At 37.4% G+C, this 24,656-nt stretch overlaps 1 protein-coding gene across 1 annotated transcript in view; it reads left to right on the forward strand.

Moving 5' to 3' along the window:
- The window catches only part of hob (hobbit), a 460,559-nt gene that overhangs the window by 45,735 nt on the left and 390,168 nt on the right, over window positions 1-24,656 (forward strand). The window contains exon 4 of the mRNA XM_067142110.2: window positions 14,369-14,638. Coding sequence (XP_066998211.2) covers window positions 14,369-14,638 — 270 coding nt within the window. The remainder of the gene's footprint in view (window positions 1-14,368; window positions 14,639-24,656) is intronic.

A 24,656-nucleotide genomic window follows, 5' to 3' on the forward strand; every position in this document is an offset into this window, starting at 1 on the left:
GTAAGGAAACTTAAGTTAACATGTTGCTTTAAGACTAATATAATTTTACTATGTGCTGTTTTGTCTCCTTTTGCAATGATTAGATTGAAATATTTCAAGGTTATTGGGCTCTCATTCTTGTATTTCTATAATTCCGATGATGTCACAGGGTGGTTGGTAGACCGAAAGTTTACCCCTTCTTTTCCTTCCAGTTTAACGACTGGGCAATTTGGCTACTTGTCCTGTTCGTTTTGTGGAGAGAAGTTGCATAATTTACCTGGTTGATTTCAAAGACAAAGAAGAAAGGAAATCAAGCATTGGAGGAAGATGATAAGTCACTCAAAATACCCTGCCCATTTTAACATACCATGTATTACAGGTGATCAGGCATCTGATGTTAAGATAGCTTTTGTGTACAAAAAACTTTGTGATGAAATTTCAGAGGCGCTATCTAATTGAGTTGTACAAGAGATGTATTTATGTCGTTATCAAGTGAAAACACAACTTCTTCTTCATGACCTTTTTCACCACTTTATTGGGGTCGGCACGGTGCGTGGATTTGGCACAATTTTACGGCGGGAAGCCCTTTCTAATGCCAACTTCATGTTGAGAATGATGTATTCACTATTGCGTGTTTCTGTGGTGGTTAGTAGTGTGGTGTGTTGTATGTAGATACGGAGAAATGTATTTAGATAAACAAAAACATCTCATCCTCAAATCAGATGAATTAACCATATACAGTTAAAATGCTCGGCTTGGCTGGGACTCGAACCTGGTGTCCTCTGAACTGAAGGCTGGTATGCTGACCATTCAGCTAAGATACTGCACAATTGAAAATACAAAATAGGATAGATATGCGAGTACTTGTGACATCAACAACAGTTGAACAACATTATAGGCTAATTTTGACCATTGCAAAAAAAAAAAAAAAAAAAAAAAAAAAAACTCCTCCAGTAAAAGGTTTAATAGGTGGTCTTACCTATCTCAGGTGTGCTGATTTCAAATCTGCTTCCATTTTTTCATATCACTTCAGGATTTTTCACAACAGCTGCATCATTTCCTTTAATATCCTGATTTTGATCACATTTCACTAAATTTTGACACCCCTTCAAGATCTGCAAAAAGGATTTAATAGGTGACCATAAATGACTTGCCAGCAAAATAAACTTTTTTTCTGAGGTCTGAGATTTTCTAGGTGATTTTAAATAATTTTAACAGACTGAATTCAGTGTCTGAGTCCAGTTTTCTTGCAGTATACAAAATTGTCATAAGAGTTTTTCACCTAATAAAGTACACTGTAGAATAGAATAAAAGCCTTGTACAACATAAAGCAGACTATCTACATGCCTTTACAAAGCACCACTTGAAGAAAAATTATTTTTCTTTGCCTAGAAGGTTTTGTTAACTGACATTCATAGTCATGTTTTGTAGTTTCCCTCTTCAAGCATCAGCACTAGTCAGCCAACATCGGTACTTCCACGGTCCCTGGTATCTTCTTTCCATTTCCTTTATTTGTTGGTGAAATCTTTCACCCTGCTCATCACTTAGGGCACCCAAATTGTCAGGGAAATAGTCTAGTTGATTGATCAAGAAATGGAGTTTTAAACTCGTGTTACAGCCGACAGCTTGAAATCGTTTCAATATATTTTTCACAATTGTCTTACAGTTCACATCTTTTAAGTTTCCTGAAAATTTATTGATTACTTCTCTGAAAACACACCTTGCCTGATGTTCAGCATCATTCATAGTGCCCAATAATGCAGTGTCCTTCATAAGGATAATGATCTGCAGTCTATTGAATACTCCCTCTTATCTTAGCTTCTGACAAGATCGGAAATCTAAATACTCAAAGCACATAACACTTTTGTCCAGTGGTTTTACAAATTGCTTAATTATCCCAAGTTTGATATGCACAAGGGGTAGTAGTACACTAGTGTCCAAAAGTTAAGCATAAACACTAAACGAGGCCATACTGCCTGATAGGAATGTCAGACGGATTGCTGAACAAACGGAAGCTGACTCACACACCATGTCAGACAACTCCAAAAAAACAAAAACAAAAAAACAACAAAACAGTGTCAGAAAGGTTCTGATAGCTAAGGTACACCCTTGACAACAACTAACAAAACTTGGCAATGTCTTCCATAACAAAATATGCTGTTGATAGGGTGTATGGTTACCCCTGACGGCCACACGTTTCACAGCGAAGTGGCATGCTCTCTATCAGATGGTCCAAGAGCTCTTCTGGCAGTCGATCCCATTCGTCCAAAAGGGCAATGCGAAGGTCTTGGAGGGTCCTTGGTAGAGGCTGACGGAATGCAGTTCGCCTCCCCAATGCATCCCAGGCATGTTCTATAGGATTTAGATCCGCAGACCTCACTGGCCAGTCCATGCGATGGATGAATGTCTTCTCCAGGCAGAAATTCATCCATCAGAGCAGCGCGGTGCGGTCGGGCATTATCGTCCATTAAGAGGAATCTGGACCAACTGCACCTCCGAAGAGTCGAACATGTGGTCTCAGTACCGCATCCATGTATCTCCAAGCGTTAACAGTGTTCCTCGGACCACCCATGAGGATGTGCAGGTCCGTACGGCCATTCAACCTGATGCCACCCCACATCATGACACCACCACTACCATACTGGTCCCGTTCCACGATGTTCGTGTGGTTGTATCGGCTACCTGGTTCTATCCAGATTAATGTGCGACGGGAATCATTCTGCAAACTGAAGCGGGATTCATCTGTGAAGAGCACATGCCTCCATTCATTAATGGTCCAGTTTTGACGTTGACCTTTCCATAGTAAACAGGCCAGTCTCTATGCTGGAGTGAGTGGGACGCACACCGCTGGACATCGGACAAACAGCCCTGCTGTTCTGAGTCTCCGGTACACAGTTTGCCGGGAAACAGCAACCCCTGAGACGGCTGCAAGCTCCGCTGTCTTGCAGGTGCACTCCGATTTTGTTGGACAGTTAAGGCCAGATACAGGTCCTGCTGTGGGGTGGTTACCCTTGGTTGACCTGGTACTGGCCTACGACTAACATCTCCTGTGTCTCGAAATCATTTCCAAAGCCTGGAAATGACACTTTGTGGCACATTCGAGGATACGGCGACTTTGGTCTTTGTCTGGCTTGCTTCCAGGTGGCCGAGTATTCTACCCTGCAAAACAGGGTCCTCATGGCATCGTTGTGCCATTATGTTGTCACGTTCACCATGAGGCTACACTCCGCACACTATAACAGGGCAAACACGACTGAGAGAATATGGGGCGCAGGCACTGGCTGTGTTTACTTTGTGGTTACGCCGCTAGTCAAAGCAGGGAACACTCCTTTACTATACAGAGCGATCACGTAAGGTTGGTAGGTGCATATGTCGTGCAATTTGTGATCTATTTCCTGTTGCCCTGCTTACTTGTAACTTATGCTTAACTTTTGGACACTAGTGTGTATTTTCCTAGGATCAGCCAGATTAGCGCAAATTACAATTTTCTCTCCAGAAGTTAAACATTCCCTCTTAGGCCACTCTTTTGTTGTCGAATGTTTATCTCTACTTCTACTATACCAATGACACAAAAAGCAAGGACATTTTGTGTAACCTGCTTGTTGGCCTAGCAAGATAGCAGTTTCCTTTAGTTTTCCATACGCACAATAACCATTGATGACCCTGATATTTTTTTTTTTCTGAAACCAAGTGAAAGTTTTCATAAGTTTCTTTGGGAAGAACAGAATACCCAATGGGAATCGAAGGAAATTTGCTTCTGTTATGTAGTAAACCTGCTTTCAGGCTTCTCTTCGATTCGTCGATAAATGCAAGTCATTACTATCATAATTTTCACCACTAGACCGAAGAATTAATCCTGATACATCACAGCATTAACTACCTGTTTTCCATTCTGAGAAAATTATGGAAATCTTTTTCTCAGTTCCTGTACTGACTAAAAACCACTCCTGGTGCCAGCATTTTCTTTCATTCTCCGTCCTACAGTCTCATTCTTTTCCTTGGTGAGACCTAAGTTCCGTACAAAATCGTTCAGCTCTGCCTGAGTAAAAATAGCTGCACTCACAGTGATGTCTCTCTCTCTCTCCCCCTCCCCCCTTCCCCGCTTCTCCTTCGATCGTGTCAGCATTTCAAAAGAACTTCACTCTGATTGGACACTGACGACCCTCACCCGTACATCTTTACTGCCCTGTAACTCTTAGATACATGCACGTTATTATGTAATATTTGAGAGTTTTACATATTTCATTGTGCTCTTTCAGATGGTGTATACTGTACGTCTGTTTCAAGTTATCTTAACATTGATGGTCCCTTGTAAGATATATTTATCTAAGGACTGTGCTTATCTTTCCATTCTTCAGATATTTTTATGAGCTAACATGTTTTGGCACTCTTCTGTTCATTGTTATCAGTCTTCTTCTTCTTCCTCTTCTATGGCTCTGCAGTTCATTGTAAACCTTTGCCCCTTCAACAATCTTCCATCATTTACCTTGATCCAGCCCTAAAGCTTTCCGCGTTCTGTAGCCTGTTTATCAAAGATCTTCAATGACTCCATCCATCTCGTCCTCTCTGTCCCCCTGGATTTCCGTTTCATATCTTTTTTGGTATTTCCACATCACACATACATGCTACGTGTCCGGCCCACCACAATCTGGCTGATTTTGCTATTCTTCTAATAGGTCGATGTTTATAAATGGTCTACAGTTCATGACTGTACTTTTGCCATGTTCCTCTTTCGTAGATTGGGCCGTTGATTCTTCGAAGTATCTTTCTTTCGAAGGCATCCAGCATTCTGGTATCTTTTGCTATTAATGGCCAAGTTCCCGACGCATACATAAGCACTTGTCTGATAAGTGTTTTATAGATGCTTAATTGGTGGTACAAGTCAACAGCCTTGAGGAGAGAAGTCTTGTTAGAGCAAAATAGGCTGCTATTAATCTCTGTTTAATTTCATAGGATATATCATTTGAGTAGGTGACTGTCGATCCCAAATATTTAAACTGCTCAACTCTCTGAAAAGTTTAATTGCATGTTCTCCTTGCGTGCTTTCCTGGCAGCCATATATTTAGTTTTCTGCTGGTTGATGTTCAGTCGTATTTTCCTGCTGGCCCGTTCAAGGACGATGAATGTCACTTTCATTGCCTTTCACCGAGCTCGATAGCTGCAGTCGCTTAAGTGCGGCCAGTATTCAGTAAGTAAAAATCATTGAAGATTAAAATTATTGTGTCCACCTTTTCAATAAAAATATAATTTTTAGTGATTAAATTCTACATGAATTAAAAACACCAGTTAGGGACATGTTTCGCCCTAGTTATGGGCATCTTCAGCCTAATATTAATCTTAAGGTCAAGAATTAAAACTATAAACATCAGAACTTAATAGTAAACTAACTTAATACTAAATACAATGGTCTTATGCTTTTTACATAGTTTACAATATATACAGTATGTACAGTATGTACAATATGTATATTAACTTTGCCAGAATTTATGAACAATGAATTAATTTATTTTATAATGACTAGACATCCAATTGTAGATTGGATTGATCACAGCGTGAATTGGGGTTTCTCAAATTGTATTGACTAGAGATTTATCACAGCGTGAGTTGGGGTTTTTTCAACTGTCATGGTCGTCTGAGTCGTAAGAATTGTTACAAAACCAGAATCTTGGTTAAAGTCGTTCATATTAGGGTTTGAATCAGTTTGAATATTCCTTTAGAAAGAAGCATGGTTATGTTTTGAGGTTGAAGCATGTATGTTGGAAACATATTGTTGATATCATGCATTGCTCATCAGATAAAAATTTGGAAAATTATGTTATTCTTGTTGATTAACTTCCCATTGGTGCATTGTTCAACCTTGGGAGGAATATGAGTTGTCTGTAACTGGATAAGAGAAAAAACAGGGAATTAGAATGATGAATGTGGAACCCAATATGATAATAATTGCAGTGAGTGTTTATCACATGAACTTACTTGTCTTGTCGACGTTAGCTGGGACCAATTGTTCCGGTTGTGTCTGAACGACTAAGCTTGCTACTCCTAGTGTAGTATTGATGCTGTAACAGAGGGGTGGAACGTGGAGGGGAAGGGGGAGTGAGTTTCAAATTGTGCGTCCGTGTTGTTGTTTGAGAGGTGTTACTTGAATTGGATTGGGCAGGCCTGGCATTAGGCGTGGCTGTTGGAGTGCATGCGTTCTGTGATTTAAACATACTGGGAACTTTATTCTGATTTACGGCCTGGATTAACCTCGGAGTTGTCTCATATAACAGATTTTTGTTATCGATGACATCGTTAAGATTATTATTTTTATTATAAGTTTGTTCCAAATAAATGTACAAGTTTTCCGTTTCGTTCAATAATTTCCCCTTGCCTAGGCTTTTAACGATCGTCAAATCATTTTCTATTGAGGTGAACTTATGGCCTGTTTCAGTCATATGCTGGCTCATGGCCGAATACTTGTTATGCTTGGAAGCATTGTAATGTTCCAGATACCTTGTGTAAAAGCTCCTTCCTGTTTGTCCAAAATATTTGAACTCACATTGGGCTCATTTTAACCTATAAACATCGGATCCTGAGTAAATGATGTTATTGTTATTGACTCTTTTGTGGTTGAGGAATATGTTCTGATTATTATTTATTGTCCTGAAGGCTATGTTGATGCTGTGTTTTTTTTAAATATTAGTGATATGGTGGATAGCTGGGCTTTTATATGTAAATGTGGAGTAGCTGTTTGTCTTTGATTTCTCTGGGACTAGGTTGGAAGATAGCCTAATTTTGATCTTATTAATTAACTGATTGATTACATTTACTTTAAAGCCATTGAACCTAGCTAACTGTCTTATGTAATTTAGCTCTGTTGCCAAACTTTTTGGCGAAAGAGGAATTTTTAGTGCCCTATATATTAGACTATAATAGGCAGCTAGTTTTTGGGTCTTAGGATGTAAGGGCAAATCTTTAATAGTTATGGATGAATGAGTAGGTTTCCTACAAATTTGAAATTCAAAAGTGTTATTCAAGCATGTAATTGTTAAATCTAAAAAATTTTAAAGAATTGTTGACCTCGTCTTCTTTGGTGAATTTGACGTTAGGATCTATTTCGTTCAGTGAGACTAATATATCGTGACTGTCAGTAATGTCCTTACTGAGGCTGGCATGTTCTCCTTGCGTGCTTTCCCAGCAACCATATATTTAGTTTTCTGCTGGTTGATGTTCAAAATGAGATTAGTTACTTGTAACTTGATAGCTAACCAGGCAAATTATCGTTTAAACAGATATTTGAATCTTAAGGTCAAAATAGGCAATTTATCAAAAGATATAGCTTATTTTAAACAATGTCTGGAACAAAAATTGGTTCCAAAATTTCTAAAACCCAATCAGTGGAAGGGTATATATGGATAGAATTCAGAACAAGTTCAACGAGATTTTGATAAGAAATGAAATTAAAGCAGCGTACAAAAAGAAAGCCCCATTGAGATTCAAAACAATGTTAGATACAAAGTAAAAAAAAAATTACCTAAACTTGCTGAAGAGTTAAATGTTAGTTTTGATTTCAATCATAAAAAACAAATTCAGAAATTAAAAACAAAAATAGACGACAATAACATTGTTACAAAGGCAGATAAAGGAGGTTCCACAGTCCTACTAGACAAACAGATTTACACTCAAAAAACAGAAGAATTTTTTAATGATGCAAGTTATTCGATTGTTAACAAAGATCCCACTGTGAATTCAGCGAAATTTAAAAACTTTAGTAAAAAATTCTGATTTTCTTTTCAACGAACAAGAGCAACAAAGACTTTTCAACATGAACCCCAGTATCCCTACCGCCAGTGCTTTACCTAAGATTCATAAAGAAGGACACCCCAATGCGTCCCATTATAAATTGTAGGGCCGGGCTGAGTGGCTCAGACGGTTAAGGCGCTGGCCTTCTAACCCCAACTTGGCAGGTTCGATCCTGGCTCAGTCTGGTGGTATTTGAAGGTGCTCAAATACGACAGCCCCGTGTCGGTAGATTTATTGGCACATAAAAGAACTCCTGCGGGACTAAATTCCGGCACCTCGGCGTCTCCGAGGACCTTAAAAAGTAGTTAGTGGGACGTAAAACAAATAACATTAATTATTATTAATAAATTGTAGGAATAGCCGTACCTATAAAGTATCGAAATTCATTCATAGGTTTTTAAGAAGATATTATGTTTTCAACAATAAATCCCCCTTAAAAAATTCAATTAATTTCTGCGAAATATTGAAGAAATTTGAACAGCAACCCAACCATATTTTATGTTCTTTCGATGTCACAAACATGTTTCCAAGCATTCCTACTAAAGAAACCATTAAAATTATCCATGACAACATCAATAAACACAGCGGCCTTAGTAAAATGGAAATTGAAGAATTCATGAAGATATTGAATTTCGTTCTAAACAATAATTACTTCTCCTTTAATGGTAAATATTGTCAGCAGAAAGGCCTAGCTATGGGAGACCCTCTATCTGGCATTCTAGCAGATATTTACATGGACTATATAGAACATAAAAAAATTTCACAAATAAAGGGCATTAGTTTGAGGCTAAGATTTGTTGACGATACTTTCGTGATCATCAATAAGGACATTACTGACAGTAACGATATATTAGTCTCACTGAATGAAATAGATCCTAACGTCAAATTCACCAAAGAAGACGAGGTCAACAATTCTTTAAAATTTTTTAGATTTAACAATTACATGCTTGAATAACACTTTTGAATTTCAAATTTGTAGGAAACCTACTCATTCATCCATAACTATTAAAGATTTGTCCTTACATCCTAAGACCCAAAAACTAGCTGCCTATCATAGTCTAATATATAGGGCACTAAAAATTCCTCTTTCGCCAAAAAGTTTGGAAACAGAGCTAAATTACATAAGACAGTTAGGTCGGTTCAATGGCTTTAAAGTAAATGTAATCAATCAGTTAATTAATAAGATCAAAATTAGGCTATCTTCCAACCTAGTCCCAGAGAAATCAAAGACAAACAGCTACTCCACATTTACGTATAAAAGCCCGGCTATCCACCATATCACTAATATTTTAAAAAAACACAGCGTCAACATAGCCTTCAGGACAATAAATAATAATCAGAACATATTCCTCAACCACAAAAGAGTCAATAACAATAACATCATTTACTCAGGATCCGATGTTTATAGGTTAAAATGAGCCCAATGTGAGTTCAAATATTTTGGACAAACAGGAAGGAGCTCTTACACAAGGTATCTGGAACATTACAATGCTTCCAAGCATAACAAGTATTCGGCCATGAGCCAGCATATGACTGAAACAGGCCATAAGTTCACCTCAATAGAAAATGATTTGACGATCGTTAAAAGCCTAGGCAAGGGGAAATTATTGAACGAAACGGAAAACTTGTACATTTATTTGGAACAAACTTATAATAAAAATAATAATCTTAACGATGTCATCGATAACAAAAATCTGTTATATGAGACAACTCCGAGGTTAATCCAGGCCGTAAATCAGAATAAAGTTCCCAGTATGTTTAAATCACAGAACACATGCGCTCCAATAGCCACTCCTAATGCCAGGCCTGCCCAATCCAATTCAAGTAACACCTCTCAAACAACAACACGGACGCACAATTTGAAACTCACTCCCCCTTCCCCTCCACGTTCCACCCCTCTGTTACAGCATCAATACTACACTAGGAGTAGCAAGCTTAGTCGTTCAGACACAACCGGAACAATTGGTCCCAGCTAACGTCGACAAGACAAGTAAGTTCATGTGATAAACACTCACTGCAATTATTATCATATTGGGTTCCACATTCATCATTCTAATTCCCTGTTTTTTCTCTTATCCAGTTACAGACAACTCATATTCCTCCCAAGGTTGAACAATGCACCAATGGGAAGTTAATCAACAAGAATGACGTAATTTTCCAAATTTTTATCCGATGAACAATGCATGATATCAACAATATGTTTTCAACATACATGCTTCAACCTTAAAACATAACCATGCTTCTTTCTAAAGGAATATTCAAACTGATTCAAACCCTAATATGAACGACTTTAACCAAGATTCTGGTTTTGTAACAATTCTTACGACTCAGACGACCATGACAGTTGAAAAAACCCCAACTCACGCTGTGATAAATCTCTAGTCAATACAATTTGAGAAACCCCAATTCACGCTGTGATCAATCCAATCTACAATTGGATGTCTAGTCATTATAAAATAAATTAATTCATTGTTCATAAATTATGGAAAAGTTAATGTACATATTGTACATACTGTACATATTGAAAACGATGTAAAAAACATAAGACCATTGTATTTAGTATTAAGTTAGTTTACTATTAAGTTCCGATGTTTATAGTTTTAATTCTTGACCTTAAGATTAATATTAGGCTGAAGATGCCCATAACCAGGGCGAAACATGTCCCTAACTGGTGTTTCTAATTCATGTAGAATTTAATCACTATAAAATATATTTGTATTGAAAAGATGGACACAATAATTTTAATCTTGAATGAGTTTTACTTATTGTATCTTCAATACGGAACAAAATGAGAGTAGTTACTTGTAACAGTATCCAGTAATCAGGAGATAGTGGGTTCGAGCCCCACTGTCGTCAGCCCTAAAGATGGTTTTCCGTGTTTTCCCTTTTTCACACCAGGCTAATGCTGGGGCTGTACCTTAATTAAGGCCACAGCCGCTTCCTTCAACTTCCTAGACCTTTCCTCTTCCATCGTCACCATTAGACATCTGTGTCTGTGCGACGTTAGGCAAAATAAAATAGCTTTGCCTTTTGAGTTCTTGCCCCTATATCATCAGTTTCTATTATCAGGTGCTCACTAAGGAAGGATTTTTGGATATTCCTTTGCTAAGGGGTGAAAAGGGGATGAATTTTTAAAATGAGTATTACTGCATCTCAAAATCGTAACAGTTTAAAGACGTAAAAATTGGTATTTGGAATCGCCTTTAAAAGTAAAGGAACATACTTTTTTGTTTTCAGAAAATCCCATAAAGGAAGCTCAAAAAAGGTTGAATCCAGTGTATGAGGATACATATATCTCAAAAACTGAAAATGTCACAGAATTGAAAATTGGCACATAGAATCTCCTTTAAAAATAAACAGGTAATTTTCTGTTTTTGAAAAATCCAATTAATGCGGGTGAACAGGAGTGTCAAACGGAGTGAATTTTAAAGAAGATAATATCTACAGTATATCTCAGAAACGTAACATGTTACAGATGTGAAAATCTGTATTTTTACTTTTTTATATAAAGAAACATTTTTTATTTTGGAAAAAAAAGCACTTACAGGGGCTAGAAAGGACTGCAAAGGTAGTTGAATTCTTTTTATTAAGATAATGATATCTCAAAAACCGAAGATGTAATAGCCGTGAAAATCGGTATTTGGAGTCTCTTTTAAAAATAAATGTGTATTTTTTTGTTTTCGGAGTGTGCGTGAATTGAAAAATTAGTTGAATTATTTGTACAAGGATACTTATATCTAAAAAAAACTAAAGGTGTTACAGACATGAAAATTGATATTTGGAATGTCCCTTAAAAATAAAGAAACAGGCATTTTTGGGGAAAATCAAATTGGGGATGGGGTGAGGGGGGGTGAAATGGAGTTGAATTCTTTTTTTGAGGTACATATATCTCAAAAACTGAGGAGGTTACTGTCGTGATAATTGGTATTTGGAAGTTCCTTTATAAATAAACATGTTTTTTGTTTTTGTAAAATTAACTTAAGGGGGGGGAAGGTGAAAGTGGGTGAAAAAAATGATTTCCTTTGAAGGGGATATTGATATTTGGAATCTTTAAAAATAAAGAAAGGCTCATTTTTGGAGGGTGTGGAAAAGGAGTGGATGTTACAGACATGAAAATTTGTATTTGGAATCTTCTTTCTAAGGAAAGAAATGCTTATTCTTTTTAGGAAAATCCACTTATTGGGGGGGGGGGGGTGAAAGAATTGAAAAATTAGTTGAATTATTCGTATGAGGGTACTTATATCTAAAAAACTAAAGGTGTTCCAGATGTGAAAATTGGTATTTGGAATCTCCTTTAAAAATAAAGAAACATGGATTTTTTTTGTTTTTAGAAAAGCCACTTAAGGTTAGGGGTGGGGGGAGGAAGAAATGATAAACAGGTTGTATTATTTTTATGGGGATTCTTATATCTTAAAATCTGAAGATGTTACTGATGTGCAAATAGGTGTTTGGAATCTCCTTTAAAAATAAAGAAACATGCTTTTTTTTTTTTTTTTACTTGAGAAAAGACTGTTTCTCACATGAACAGTTCTATAATGCATGGTCGCTTTAGCCCCAAAAGGGAATACCACAAACGTGATTTACAAAGAGTTTCTGTGGTAAATTAAACTCAATTTTTTGGTGAGTTTTTAACTTAGGGATTTTCAGATAATTTCTAAGTACAGTATCGAGGAATGATTACTTTTATCAAATAACAAAATTCACGTGAGCGAAGCTGCAGGTAACTGCTAGTACAGTATAGTTTCTAAAGCACTCAATAAAACCGATACAATATAACATCACCTAGGGGTGTCTTACCTCCATAGTATTTTGCCAATTAGTAAGTCATAATATTATGTATTCCACCCATTTCTTTGTATGTGATAAAATTATTTTCGTATTTCTGTAAATTTGCATAATATAAGAAGTTTAGGATATTTTTTCTATTAATTTGTAAACGGTACATTTGTTTTTTTCACTGAATTCTACATGCTAGTAGGTATTAGCGTTGTTCACGTATTTTGAAGCTTGGTAAATTTTTCGAAGCATGATGAAATTAATTCAAATTTTCTTAAATTTTCATTAAATCTCGAACATTGATATCTATAAAATATCTCATTACATAAAATCTGTATGTGTTGCTGCAAACGGTTGTTGTTTTCAACATTAGCACATTGTTTTTCATATGAACCAGCTGTTTTCACCAGAAGCGGGAAATCATTGCAGGCTACCGTAATCTGTGTTCTTCACAGAATGATTTCTTGCACTGTGCACTTCTAATCAATTTTGGAAGCTTACAAACATCAAATGTGGGATAGTCAGTGAATTCTCCTCCAAAGCAATATTTTAATCATTGTCCAAACAAACCTGGATCTTCCTTCAGGTATCCACTGTTGAAAAAAGGCATATTTAATCATATTCTTGAATCTTGGCATTGTAACTGGGTAGTGAGCAAAGGCCTGAAACTTCAAAAAGTGATCTCTGTGCCAAAATGTCATTTGAAAGCAGAATAATATTGGTTATGAATATAACCATGTTTATGTGCAGAAGAAGTTGTATTCCCTTGTGAATTGGTATTGCAGTTCAGTCTTACTATTTTCACACTTCCTTGCTCATTGCATGTAGTATTTGGCACAGATTCCTATTGTTGTATGTTTTGTTGGTTAGACCAACACTGGTTGTGTAATATGCAGGACACTTCTATACGGTTTCTGTGTTATACCAGTACATCTCTAAATTTTCTCCTCACCACCTCTTTGCAAGCAAGAAGCTATCAGTGATCAGCTTGAATTTATCTTGCATTTCTGTAGGCTGTCACATCATATTTACTCTATTAGTTTGATACTTAAGTAATTTGCATAAGTCAAAAGAATGACACTGATAAATCTAATGACTAAGTTTTTCCGATTATTGAATAGTTACTTACAGCACAAGTTTGTTTAGCAAGTGTTGAAAGAATCCTTCATCGTATGGGTTTGTGCATTTGAAAGTATGTAATCAATTAGGCATGGAGAAAGCCCCTAAATTTGTTTCTGTTTGAAGTTTTTAATAGTGATGTAAAAATGTAAATGCTTAACAGAAAGTAAAAGTGAAATAGTGTTCATACGTATAGTTATTTAATCTTTTGATTATTAAATAATTCAAAAATTATATTTCATAAACCTGTAGTGTTTTTCAAACTCTACTTAAAGGTTTAGTTTATTAAAAGTATCTTGTAAAAGCACTAATTATTCTGTGCTTCGTTCATTAACATTGTAATAATGAAGCAACATTTCTGAATTAAATCAGTACACTGGTAACTGGAGTTCTCGAACTATAATACCATAATTTGTGATTCAGCATTTAATTTGCCTGTAAAACTTGATTTTGAGCAAGAGTATAGCTTACTATTTACTTATCTTTGAGTTGAGAATGAGCATATATAGTTAATAAGAAGTCTCGACTGGTTTAGTTTTAACTAAATATTTGAAATTAAACCTGGTTTGACCCCACCTATGAACTTTTGAGTTGCTGTATGCTATCATGTAAAATGAATGGAAAGCAAGAAATAAATCATCATTCTTACCCCCACCCCATTTCTTGCTGCATTTGTTGTGATGATGAATTGCTTTGTTTTCCTTTATTTCAGTTTATGGCCATACATATTTACAATGTAAACACCATATTACTGAGGGCAGAGTCTCCTGAGTGGTTGGTTCATTCTACAGCTGGAGAAATACATATAGATGGTAGTGTAGTACACAGTGCCAGAACTCTTCTGGCCAATGTGACCATTCCCTCAGCTACTGCAAAAATTTTGAGACATGCTGAGGAGGGAGAAGGTACTTGTTTGGGTGAACTATCATTTGGTATATCATTGGAAGCTACCCTTGCAGCTCAAGGACCATTCTCAGTGGAGGTAGGTATATGTTTTACTAACTACATCATTTATAATCCTTGGGTAGACTTTGTTTTCATTTTTAGGAGGCTCTTGAGCTTAATGAAGCTGAACTTTGAGAAAGACATACAGTTTAACCCCGATTTAGCATAAACTCACATTTAACGGAAGAAATTTCAAGTCCCGAAAATTATTCCATAAAAACAATGCAGTTTTATATTCGGTTTAACGTAGTTCACATTAGTGCAAAACCTGCATTTACCGTAAAGAATTGTTAAAATTCTCAAGTATTTGTTTCTATTCATTATGTTTATGGGACGTTAAGAACCTATCAAAAAGACGTCATTTGCTTGCTAAGGATGATTCAAGGCAGAAGAGAAATTTAGAACTAAAGTGAGATGTCAGACTCAGGTACACATCCCACCACAGCCATTATAGTACAGTAGAAGAAAACCCTGTTTTAATGACAATATTATTATGCCCTTCAAAAACTCTTATCCTTTGGTTACAGTGAGAACCGTTTTACTGATTCATCCGTTATTACAGGCAAATTCGGGCGTGTTAGTTTTTCTGTTATCAGTATTCATACACTACTCCAGCATTTATATCGAATGTGATCGATGATCCTCCGTATTGATTCATCACTACATGCACGAGTGAGCTTTGCCGCACTCCACAATTCAGACTGGTGTAAACAAACATTGGGAGAAGGTGGTTTCACAATAAGTGCACTGACTGCAGTTGTTAATTCCTTAGAGATAAAGGCTGAAATACGTGATTGCTTAATTTTAATATTATGTACTGAAATAAAATAAGAATGTGATACTTCTTCTCAAGATACAGAGTAGTGCATAACTATTTTCAGGGGTTAGGTTATATACTTTCTTGTCTGGTTAAATATTCAGAAAGGCTGTTCCGACATAAATTTTAGTGAAAAGGTTACCATTACTCTACATAATACGTGCGCTGTAAACCGAGGTTAGGTGATGCCGTTTGAAGTAAGAAAATGCAAACTTTTGCCACAAGCCTCTGTTACAATTTTTAAGCATGAAACTGAATATGCGTGTTGAGACTATTAGTAAATACTATGCTAATGAGTAAGCCGCTGTTTGGAAAACATCTGTGAGAATTTTTAAGCGAAACTATTGCTGTTTCATATCAATTTTAATGTGGTTCTTTTATTTTCTTCCTTGCGTATTTGGCACCTTTCCCGACTTTTATGGAAAATCGTGTATAACATAGGAACAGCCTTAAACTGAAGCAGTTTTGTATTCACTGACAAAAACCTACTGTTAAAAGGAAGGGTTAACAATGGGCTCAGCACTATCAGGAATAATACCGAACATATTCCTATATAACTTAAAAGACCATTTCTTAACCAACTAAGATATACAGAGGGAGACCAAGTTCTAAGAGGTATGCGACGTAAAGAAGCTACAGAGCCTGTTTACAAATGGAGTACAATGAAGATATGTGTATGAGATTATGGTCCTTCATCTAGCAACCACATTTCTTTGTGTATGTGCCTTCAGCAGTTAATCAGTTTGGTTCTGCAAATAGCATAGGTCTGTATCCGATGATAGTGCAAAGGAGCAGTTAAGTTCTGCTGTACCCAAGCATGCATACAATGCATGCATTAAATTCTTTATTTAATTAATTTGATTTATTTATTTTCAAAGAACAATCTGAGCCAAAGCTAGTTATGGTACAATACAGGTCTCTTTCTTAGATAGGAGGGGCAGTTTAACACGAGAGAAATCATCAGCACAAACAGTACTAAGTTGTAACTACAGTACAGTGTGTATGGTAGAGATTTCCTTGTTTTATTACTGTTACTGTTTAAATAATGTGTGATAGTGTACTTTATGTTAATATAAGCAAAGTTTTCTGTAAAAGTTGATCTTTCTACTGAAACCTTGATTTAAGGTATAAAAAAGGTTAAAAATGTCAGGTCCCTGTAAAAGCCCTAAATAGGGGTTCTGCTGTATGTGTAAAGTTAGAAATGGCATTGGACTATGATTTCCCAGACTTTTTGAATCTGAGACATCCCTTGCACCATGCATGCAAATCCAAGAATGCTCTAGCTACACAACAGTTAATTCCATTTTCACTCATGAATTTGTTGACAACAACAATGTCTCGTGGATCTCATTTTAAAATTCATATCACATGAAAGCTAATGAACTTCCAGGATCATAAATATCAGTTTGATTGTTGAGCTAGAATACACAATTTCAGCAATGTTTTACATACTTTTATTGCCATTCTATTGTTCACTTTATGATCACCAGACAGCAGTCTATCTTTGTTAGGAATACTTTTCACAAATCACATTGTTCTTTACATGTTTTGCAATTACTAAGAAAACTTCAAAATTGCAAAACCAAATGTTCCTTGCTTTTCATAGCTGAACATTTCTCCTCACAGAAAGTGTCACCGAGCTCGATAGCTGCAGTCGCTTAAGTGCGGCCAGTATCCAGTATTCGGGAGATAGTAGGTTCGAACCCCACTGTCGGCAGCCCTGAAAATGGTTTTCCGTGGTTTCCCATTTTCACATCAGGCAAATGCTGGGGCTGTACCTTAATTAAGGCCACGGTCGCTTCCTTCCCACTCCTAGCCCTTTCCTGTCCCATCGTCGCCGTAAGACGTATCTGTGTCGGTGCGACGTAAAACAACTAGCAAAAAAAACAAAACAGAAAGTGTCCTATTACGAAAGCCGGATTTCATCCATGTTCTCTTCCATCATCAGTGGAGGGGATTTTAGGTTTCTAATCTTCAGCTTGTCAAAATATTAGCTGACTCACCACTGACAGATTTGAAACCAATGGTGTATGTCTCACAAAAGATCTTTCATCTAACAATTAAAAGCTCTTAAATCTGATTAACCGAGTTGTTGTGCTGCTTTCCTAGCCTTCTCTTTTATACAGGGTGGGCAAGAAGTACCTTTACACTAGTCTGTTATAAAAGTTAATATGTAGCCTTTTTTTAAATACTGGATTTATTTTATAGACAGTCACTTAACACAGTAACTGATGGCAATGTTCTGGAGTTGAAACCAGCTTTTCATTGTTATTTCATTATTCCCCCTCTGTTTAGTGCAGAGAGTAAAAGTATGGCAGTTATGAGTGATTTCAGTGTTGAGGAGCATTTCAAATGATCACCGCTGTTATGCTGCAGCGGATGCACAAAAGAATGTTGCGACACATAAACCTTTGAATCGGACATGGAGGGATGCACACAGATGGAAATCCATAGAAAGGTTTGTCTGCACCTTATTGTATGTATTATGTATATTGTAAAGGGACTTTTTGCCCACCCTGCAATTGAACCAGATTTTTAATTTTATCTCCGTTACCATTTTTCTAGCACTGATCTTGGTTATAGTTTTCTTCACACACCTAATTTTGTAAACTTTTTCTCATATTAAATGGCTTTTGTTTTGGTCCCATAGCAGCTAAAAATTAATGTCCAGTGAATAACATCTTTCACTGAGGGTTCAGCTCTCTAACTCTGGCAGCACTATTGAGTCCCTGTTCAGATTTTCTGCGAACAATGCATTCATTATTGTTTGTTGTACCGTTTACAAATATAACTGCAGTGAATCTCCAGTCAATCACCATGCACCTTGCTGATACAATACACTCGCCAATTCTTTTCTAGGAAAAGGGGTTTAACCCTAGAACTGTGGACCATCTTTCTGGAAGACCGTGCACTGTTTCGTCGAGTGTGATAGTCTTTCTGAGGGATGGTGTCATTCTTCCGCCATAGATTTATAACCGGACACCAGATCACACTAATATAAATACCAGCTTAATACTGATAATTTTATCTTCACTTCTAAAAATCTTTGAAAAATAAGCAACGGTCTGGAGAAGTTTATTAAGCTGTAGAAGTGAAAGTACTTTAGTATATTCTTAGAATCAAAATGGCAGCCCGCTTTGTTGACGATTCTGAAATCAAGCGCTTGATTTTCGAAGATCTTAGTGACGGTACTGATGGTGAGAGTGGTTATTGTGTTAATTCCGATGAGGAAATTATCCCTGAAAGTACTGAAACTGACAGTGAAGTACAAGGTACCTTGGAAGTAATGGGAAATTCTGATAACCGGAATGATGTTCCAAGTTGTTGCAAGTTATGTTATTATTGGCAGTGCATCAGTATTTGAAGAAAAAATGTAAAATGTACGGATTTTGAGTGTATTTTACAGTTGTACGGATGAACAACGTTATTGTATGGATTTTGAATATCCGCGCTTGGTTTCGCTTTCTGCGGTCAAATGAGATTTGTTTTGACTTTCGATAGTAGCTGGTAATATGAGATGCAGTGTTTAAAATTCGACCGGTAAATGTATCGATAATCACCATGCTTTTGTCACCTGTACTACCTCAACTGCTACTTCATTAAATGAGATGTTCCCAAACAAGTAGTAGGCTGTGATTTTCAAGAAAAGAAATCCATGAAAAGTAGCAGGCCATGAATTTATATAAAACAACTTTAGTAACTGCATCGTGCTTCGTAGCAGCTGAAAGGCTTTGTTTGTATGCGTGTGTAACATTGGTGGTATGTCTGAAACTCGTGGAATTGTGTGACGAATTTCTATGCTGCTTAGTATTTTTAGTGGTGTTCGTAATGAGTTCAACTAAGAAACAATATTATCAGTCTTTTTGGGAGGCATACTTTGCTTAATTTCCTTGTTTTATATGATCATGGAAAGCGTTCCCAGTGTTTAAGTGAAAACAGATGAGCACTCGTCAAGATGTAACTTTGTGTAAGTATTTAATTTCAGGGGTACGGTACTGTTTAACCAAAGATTTTACTGCAGCCAATGGCCATTAAAATATGTTTACATGACTAATTACATCAAACAGAATTTGGTTAGTTCCATCTGTCTTTTAGTACACGTCATCACATGATATAAGTCGCAAGTTTTCTCGCACAGAACACATATACATTCCTTTCTCGGGGTGTGGAAAGTTTTGTTAGCACACACACGATGATGAAAACTGTGTGTTGCTAATCTAGTCACTATGTGCCTGAGTTCATAGTTTGCCTTCATCCAATCCCTACTGGTCATAGCCTCTGTGGTGTAAAATGTTTCCCATATATCTCCCTTCTTGGTTTGCAGCTCTGTTTGTAACTGGTTGAATGCACCTGTAGACGGCAATATTAGTTTTTGACGTAGTTCTTCTGTATAGAAGAGTTCTCTTGTCAGCTCGTAACATAGTCTTGAAGGAGGGAATTTGGACAAACATAATACCTTTTTCATGTAGATTGCTTTTACACTTTCAATGTCTCGAATATTTCCATATACAGTAAAACCTCGATGCATCGTTTTTCAGGGGGCAGGGGAAAAATGACGGGTGCGGGAAAACTATAAATGGAGCAACATAAAATAAAGGGGGAAAGCAAAATAATAAAATACGGGTACTGTATTGGGACATTATTCGTTATGTAAATATATTATTACAGTATTACCTCTCTTTTGCACTTTTCAAGGGACCAAGGAATATTGGTGTAAAAGGGGGGAAAAGTGTAAATCGGGGGGAACACCTTGTACAGGTATATATAAAAGTGTTCTGGAAAAGGAGGTAAATGTTACACAAATGCATATTATTAATTTATAGAGTATTTCAGTCTCAATCGATTTACTGTACTTGCCTCAAATAAAAGGTCCATGTAATTTAATTACTGTACTGTATTAACTGTTGACTACACTGCCTTTGTAATTCTGCTCATCCTTTGCCCAGGAGAAGGTTACCGGTAGGTGGTTAAAAATTTGTGTAATATATTCTTTTATTACAGCATTTACTTGCTTAGAATGGCTATAGAATTATTTAAGGTGCAGTATTTTCTCTGAATGAAACATTTTAATTGCTACTATTGTACATTATTGTACCTGTATTTACAACAACACAAATTTATTCCAGATGGAAAACTACACAATCACTGCTTCCTACCAAAATATTCCAGAATCGATCTCTGTTTACACTTCTCATTTCTTATGATCTCTATTTGTTTTTCAAGCTCATAAAGGTTATGAAAATTATTTTCACCCTCCTCTACAGATGACAGACACCTGTGTAAAACATTCACTGCTGCACTTGCATCAGAACTGGTAGGCATCACTTCACTGTCTTCCTCTGCTTCATCACTGTCACTGGTGGGAGACTCGGCTGCTGTTTGCTCAGCAACCAACTCCTCCACACTCTTTTCCTCTGCAGTGATCACAGAATCATCTACCCGAAGAAAATCTTCAGTAGTGCAGTCTGACTGCAACATTCTCCATACATCAGGTAGCAAGTTGTCTTCTTCTTCTTCCTCTACTACTACTACTACTACTACTACTACTACTACTACTACTACTACTACTACTACTACTACTTCTGGCAGCTGAGATTCGGCTTGATTCTTAAAAAATTCTGCTTTCAAGAAACAATTTGCGATGGTAGTCTGCTTCACTGCTTTCCAAGACTTCTGCATTGAAGTGAAGCGCATCAAGGATTGAAACTTTAAATGATGATAGATCCTTTCCAGCATCCACAAGGAATAAAATTCGCTGCACCAGGTTCTTCCCATAAAGTGACTTAAAGCATTGAATAACCCCTAAATCCATAGGTTGTAGCTTGCTTGTGCAGTTAGCAGGAAGAAATTCTAACTGCACATTCCTCAAACCTCCACGGGATGTGCAGGACAACGGTCGATGAAATGAAGGATCTTCCTATTTTGCGCACCCGTTTTTTAATCCAGAGCAATTAACTGCTGTCGGAAAAGATCTGAGGTCATCCAAGCTTTATGGTTGGCATCGTAGGCAGTAGGTAATGATCGCACATTCTTGAAGCAACGAGGCTTTTTAGATTTCCCTATCACATAGGGGTGGAGCTTCCCAGAGCCATCAGCATTGGCTTCCAACATCACTGTGAGCCTCATCTTGATGTGTTTCCCACCGTGGCATTTATCTCCTTTGAATGCCAAAGTCTTGCTGGGCAGCACACTGAAAAACAGTCCAGTCTCATGTAGGTTAAAAATGTTCCTGGGTTCGTAATCCTTGGTCAGCTCCTGCAATCTTCTGTCGGTCCATTCTTCCACAGTTTCATCACTAACTGCATTAGATTCCCCACAAATAGTTTTATAAGTTAGGTTATACCTTTTCCTAAATTGGTCGATCCAGCCATTGGACGCACTGAAATTTTCAATGCGAAGAATGTTTGCCACTTGAAGCGCCTTTTCCCTTAAGAGTACACCATCAATTCGAATGCCTGCGGCTCTTGAAGTTTCAAACCACCTTTTTACATTTTTTTTCCATTTTCTCGTATTTGCAGTATGGCGCATACTTATTTTTCTTGGAGTTTGGTCCGCATTCTGAAGCACTTGACGTAATGCTTCCTCTGTTTTTCACAATAATTGTATTCAGCGTGGATACAGGAAGCTGCAATTCGCCTGCCAGTGAAACACGTGTTCCACGGTACGAATCAACCTTTTCCAATATTCAAACTTTCTCATACATAGTGAAAGTTTTTCTTTCCTTCCTTTTTTCCATTATTAGCAGGAAACAATAAAGCGATAACAAAGAAGGATTAACAAATACACACGACGGGAAAGGAAGATCGCGGCAATTCACTCTGACCACTCGACTCGCATAACAAGAACAAAAGATGTAACGAAAAACAAAAATACAGTAAATGTGACGAATCAGCGACAATAACAACTCCAACAACAAATGCAAATGTAAAACAATAACCGTGAAATAACGAACTTGGGCAAGACAAACACAGAATCACTTGATAACGTCTTCTTCTTGTGGCTTATACTGTACTTAGCAATAGAGCAAACATCTGATATCTTCTTCTTATCCTCCTTTGCGATTTTGTTAATTCAACTCATTGTATTTCTTATTCTTATTCTTCTTCTTGAAAGATTAATGAGCACTTTATTGTTGTCGGATTTGAAAAGAAGGTTCAGGACGTAGTGGAAAACACCTGATATCAAAGAATGCATGGCATTGGTTACGCGGAAGTTCAATACTGAGAGTTCTAAGAGTTATTATAGACCATGGTTGTTTGATTTGGTCATCATGCCATGGTTACTCAAAGCGTTTTAGGTTAGTTGCGACGCCATTCTACCTCAAATTTTTTCCTCTTGAACGGCCTGTTGTGGCGTAAATGGCGGAAGCATAAAATGTCGCAAACGTAAATTTGAGGATTTTAATACATTGTGAGCATAGGAAATCTCAGGGGACCAACAAAAAATGTTGTAAAAGACGGGAAAACGTAAAAGCTGGGAATGTAAATGCGGGGTAATACTCTATTATAAAAACAACAATAATGGCGCATGGCCTCCGGAGCCGGGTGCAGGTCTTTCAAGTTCTCGCATGATAGGCGATCTACACGCATATGAAAATGTGGTCTACCTAAGATGAATTCTAATCTTTAATTCGGCAAATAGACAGCCCCCAAACCATTGGAATTAACCAAAGAAAGTTAAAATCCTCGACCCAATCAAGACCCCTGGAAGCAAAGGCCAACACGTGGTAATCATTTAGCTCATACTATACATACCGGTATCAAAATATTGCAACCATGGTACAGACCTACGAGATGAAAATAAAAAGCGTGACTTTTACGCCGTTTCGTTTCACATTTCTTTACACATTTTGTAATAATTGAAAACCTTTAAGTCCAGTTCTCTTATTGCAAATTAAAGATATACGTGGATATTAAGGCGATAACCTGTATTTAGGAAAAGATTCCGTAGACCCTTTGCAAACAATGGGTTTAATACCTAACACAGCGCGGCTCCCACAGCTCAGACGATGTCACAGAGGTTAGAAATTCAATGCGGCGTGTCTCGAACGATGTCACAGCGGCTTTTGTGAAGCTGCCAACTTAGGAACTAGTTACAAGACTAGGGTATGAGAAAAGATTATTGGTCTGGCTTGGTTAGGCCCGGCTTGTAACAAGACTATTGGACAGAGGACAACAAAACGGTCAACAGGCCTCTAGCATTCTACACACTCCACAAGTACGACATGATTAATCACCCTGCGATTTTCTCTTTTTTTCAACGAAGTTGGCAGTCCTAACCAGCCATACTAACACCGAAAATGGTGGCAAATTTGCGGTTTACGCTGTCTACGTTTTAATTCTTGTAAATAAGAGTACATCAAAGCCTCCATTCTCAGGCGGCAGCGCGCCGGCCTCTCACCGCTGGATACCGTGGTTCAAATCCCGGTCACTCCATGTGAGATTTGTGCTGGACAAAGCGGAGGCAGGACAGGTTTTACTCCAGGTACTCTGGTTTTCACTGTTATCTTTCATTCCAGCAACACTCACCAATTTCATTTCGTTAATCATTGCCCCCGCGGAGTGCGACAGGCTTCGGCAGCTGGCACATTTCCTATCCTCGCCGCTAGATGGGGACTCCATTCCATTCCTGACCCGGTCGAATGACTGGAAACTGGCTGTGGATTTTCATTTCAAATGTGAATACTTCTAGGGGTCGGTTAGTGGGCCGAGGAGAACTGTTTGCACCAGGAGGCTCGTAGTGAGGTTGCGCGTGAATAACCTGCACACAACACTCCAGTCTACAAGATCCTTGTTCAAGGATAGAATCTCCAAATCGCTTGTACATTGTCGCGTAACAGGTTGCAACAATTATATGCTAAGAGTATTGAACAGTCCCTCTAAAAAAACTTTTGCGTATATTTTTCTTACATACGATCGATCAATGCGGGAAAATTGTGACCGAGGACAAATAATTTTTCGACGATCGATGCGATAAAACAATAGTTCAAGAAATGATAGACGCGGTGAAATTTAACATTGGTTTATATGGGACATTTTTGGGACCGAATAAATTCAACGATGAATACGGAAAAACGACAGATCCGGGAACGATGCATCGAGGTTCTACTGTATTTTACTTGTATTGGTATTGTTTAAATCTACCCCCCCTCTCCCGACATCCTTTTTCATTATGTCTCAAGACTGTTACGCATGCGCGTGGTGTTGAAAATTGTCCGCTTGAGGATCTTCCAGATTTC

The sequence above is a fragment of the Anabrus simplex genome, chromosome 2 (assembly GCF_040414725.1).
Source record: "Anabrus simplex isolate iqAnaSimp1 chromosome 2, ASM4041472v1, whole genome shotgun sequence".
Taxonomy (NCBI): Eukaryota; Metazoa; Arthropoda; class Insecta; order Orthoptera; family Tettigoniidae; genus Anabrus; species Anabrus simplex.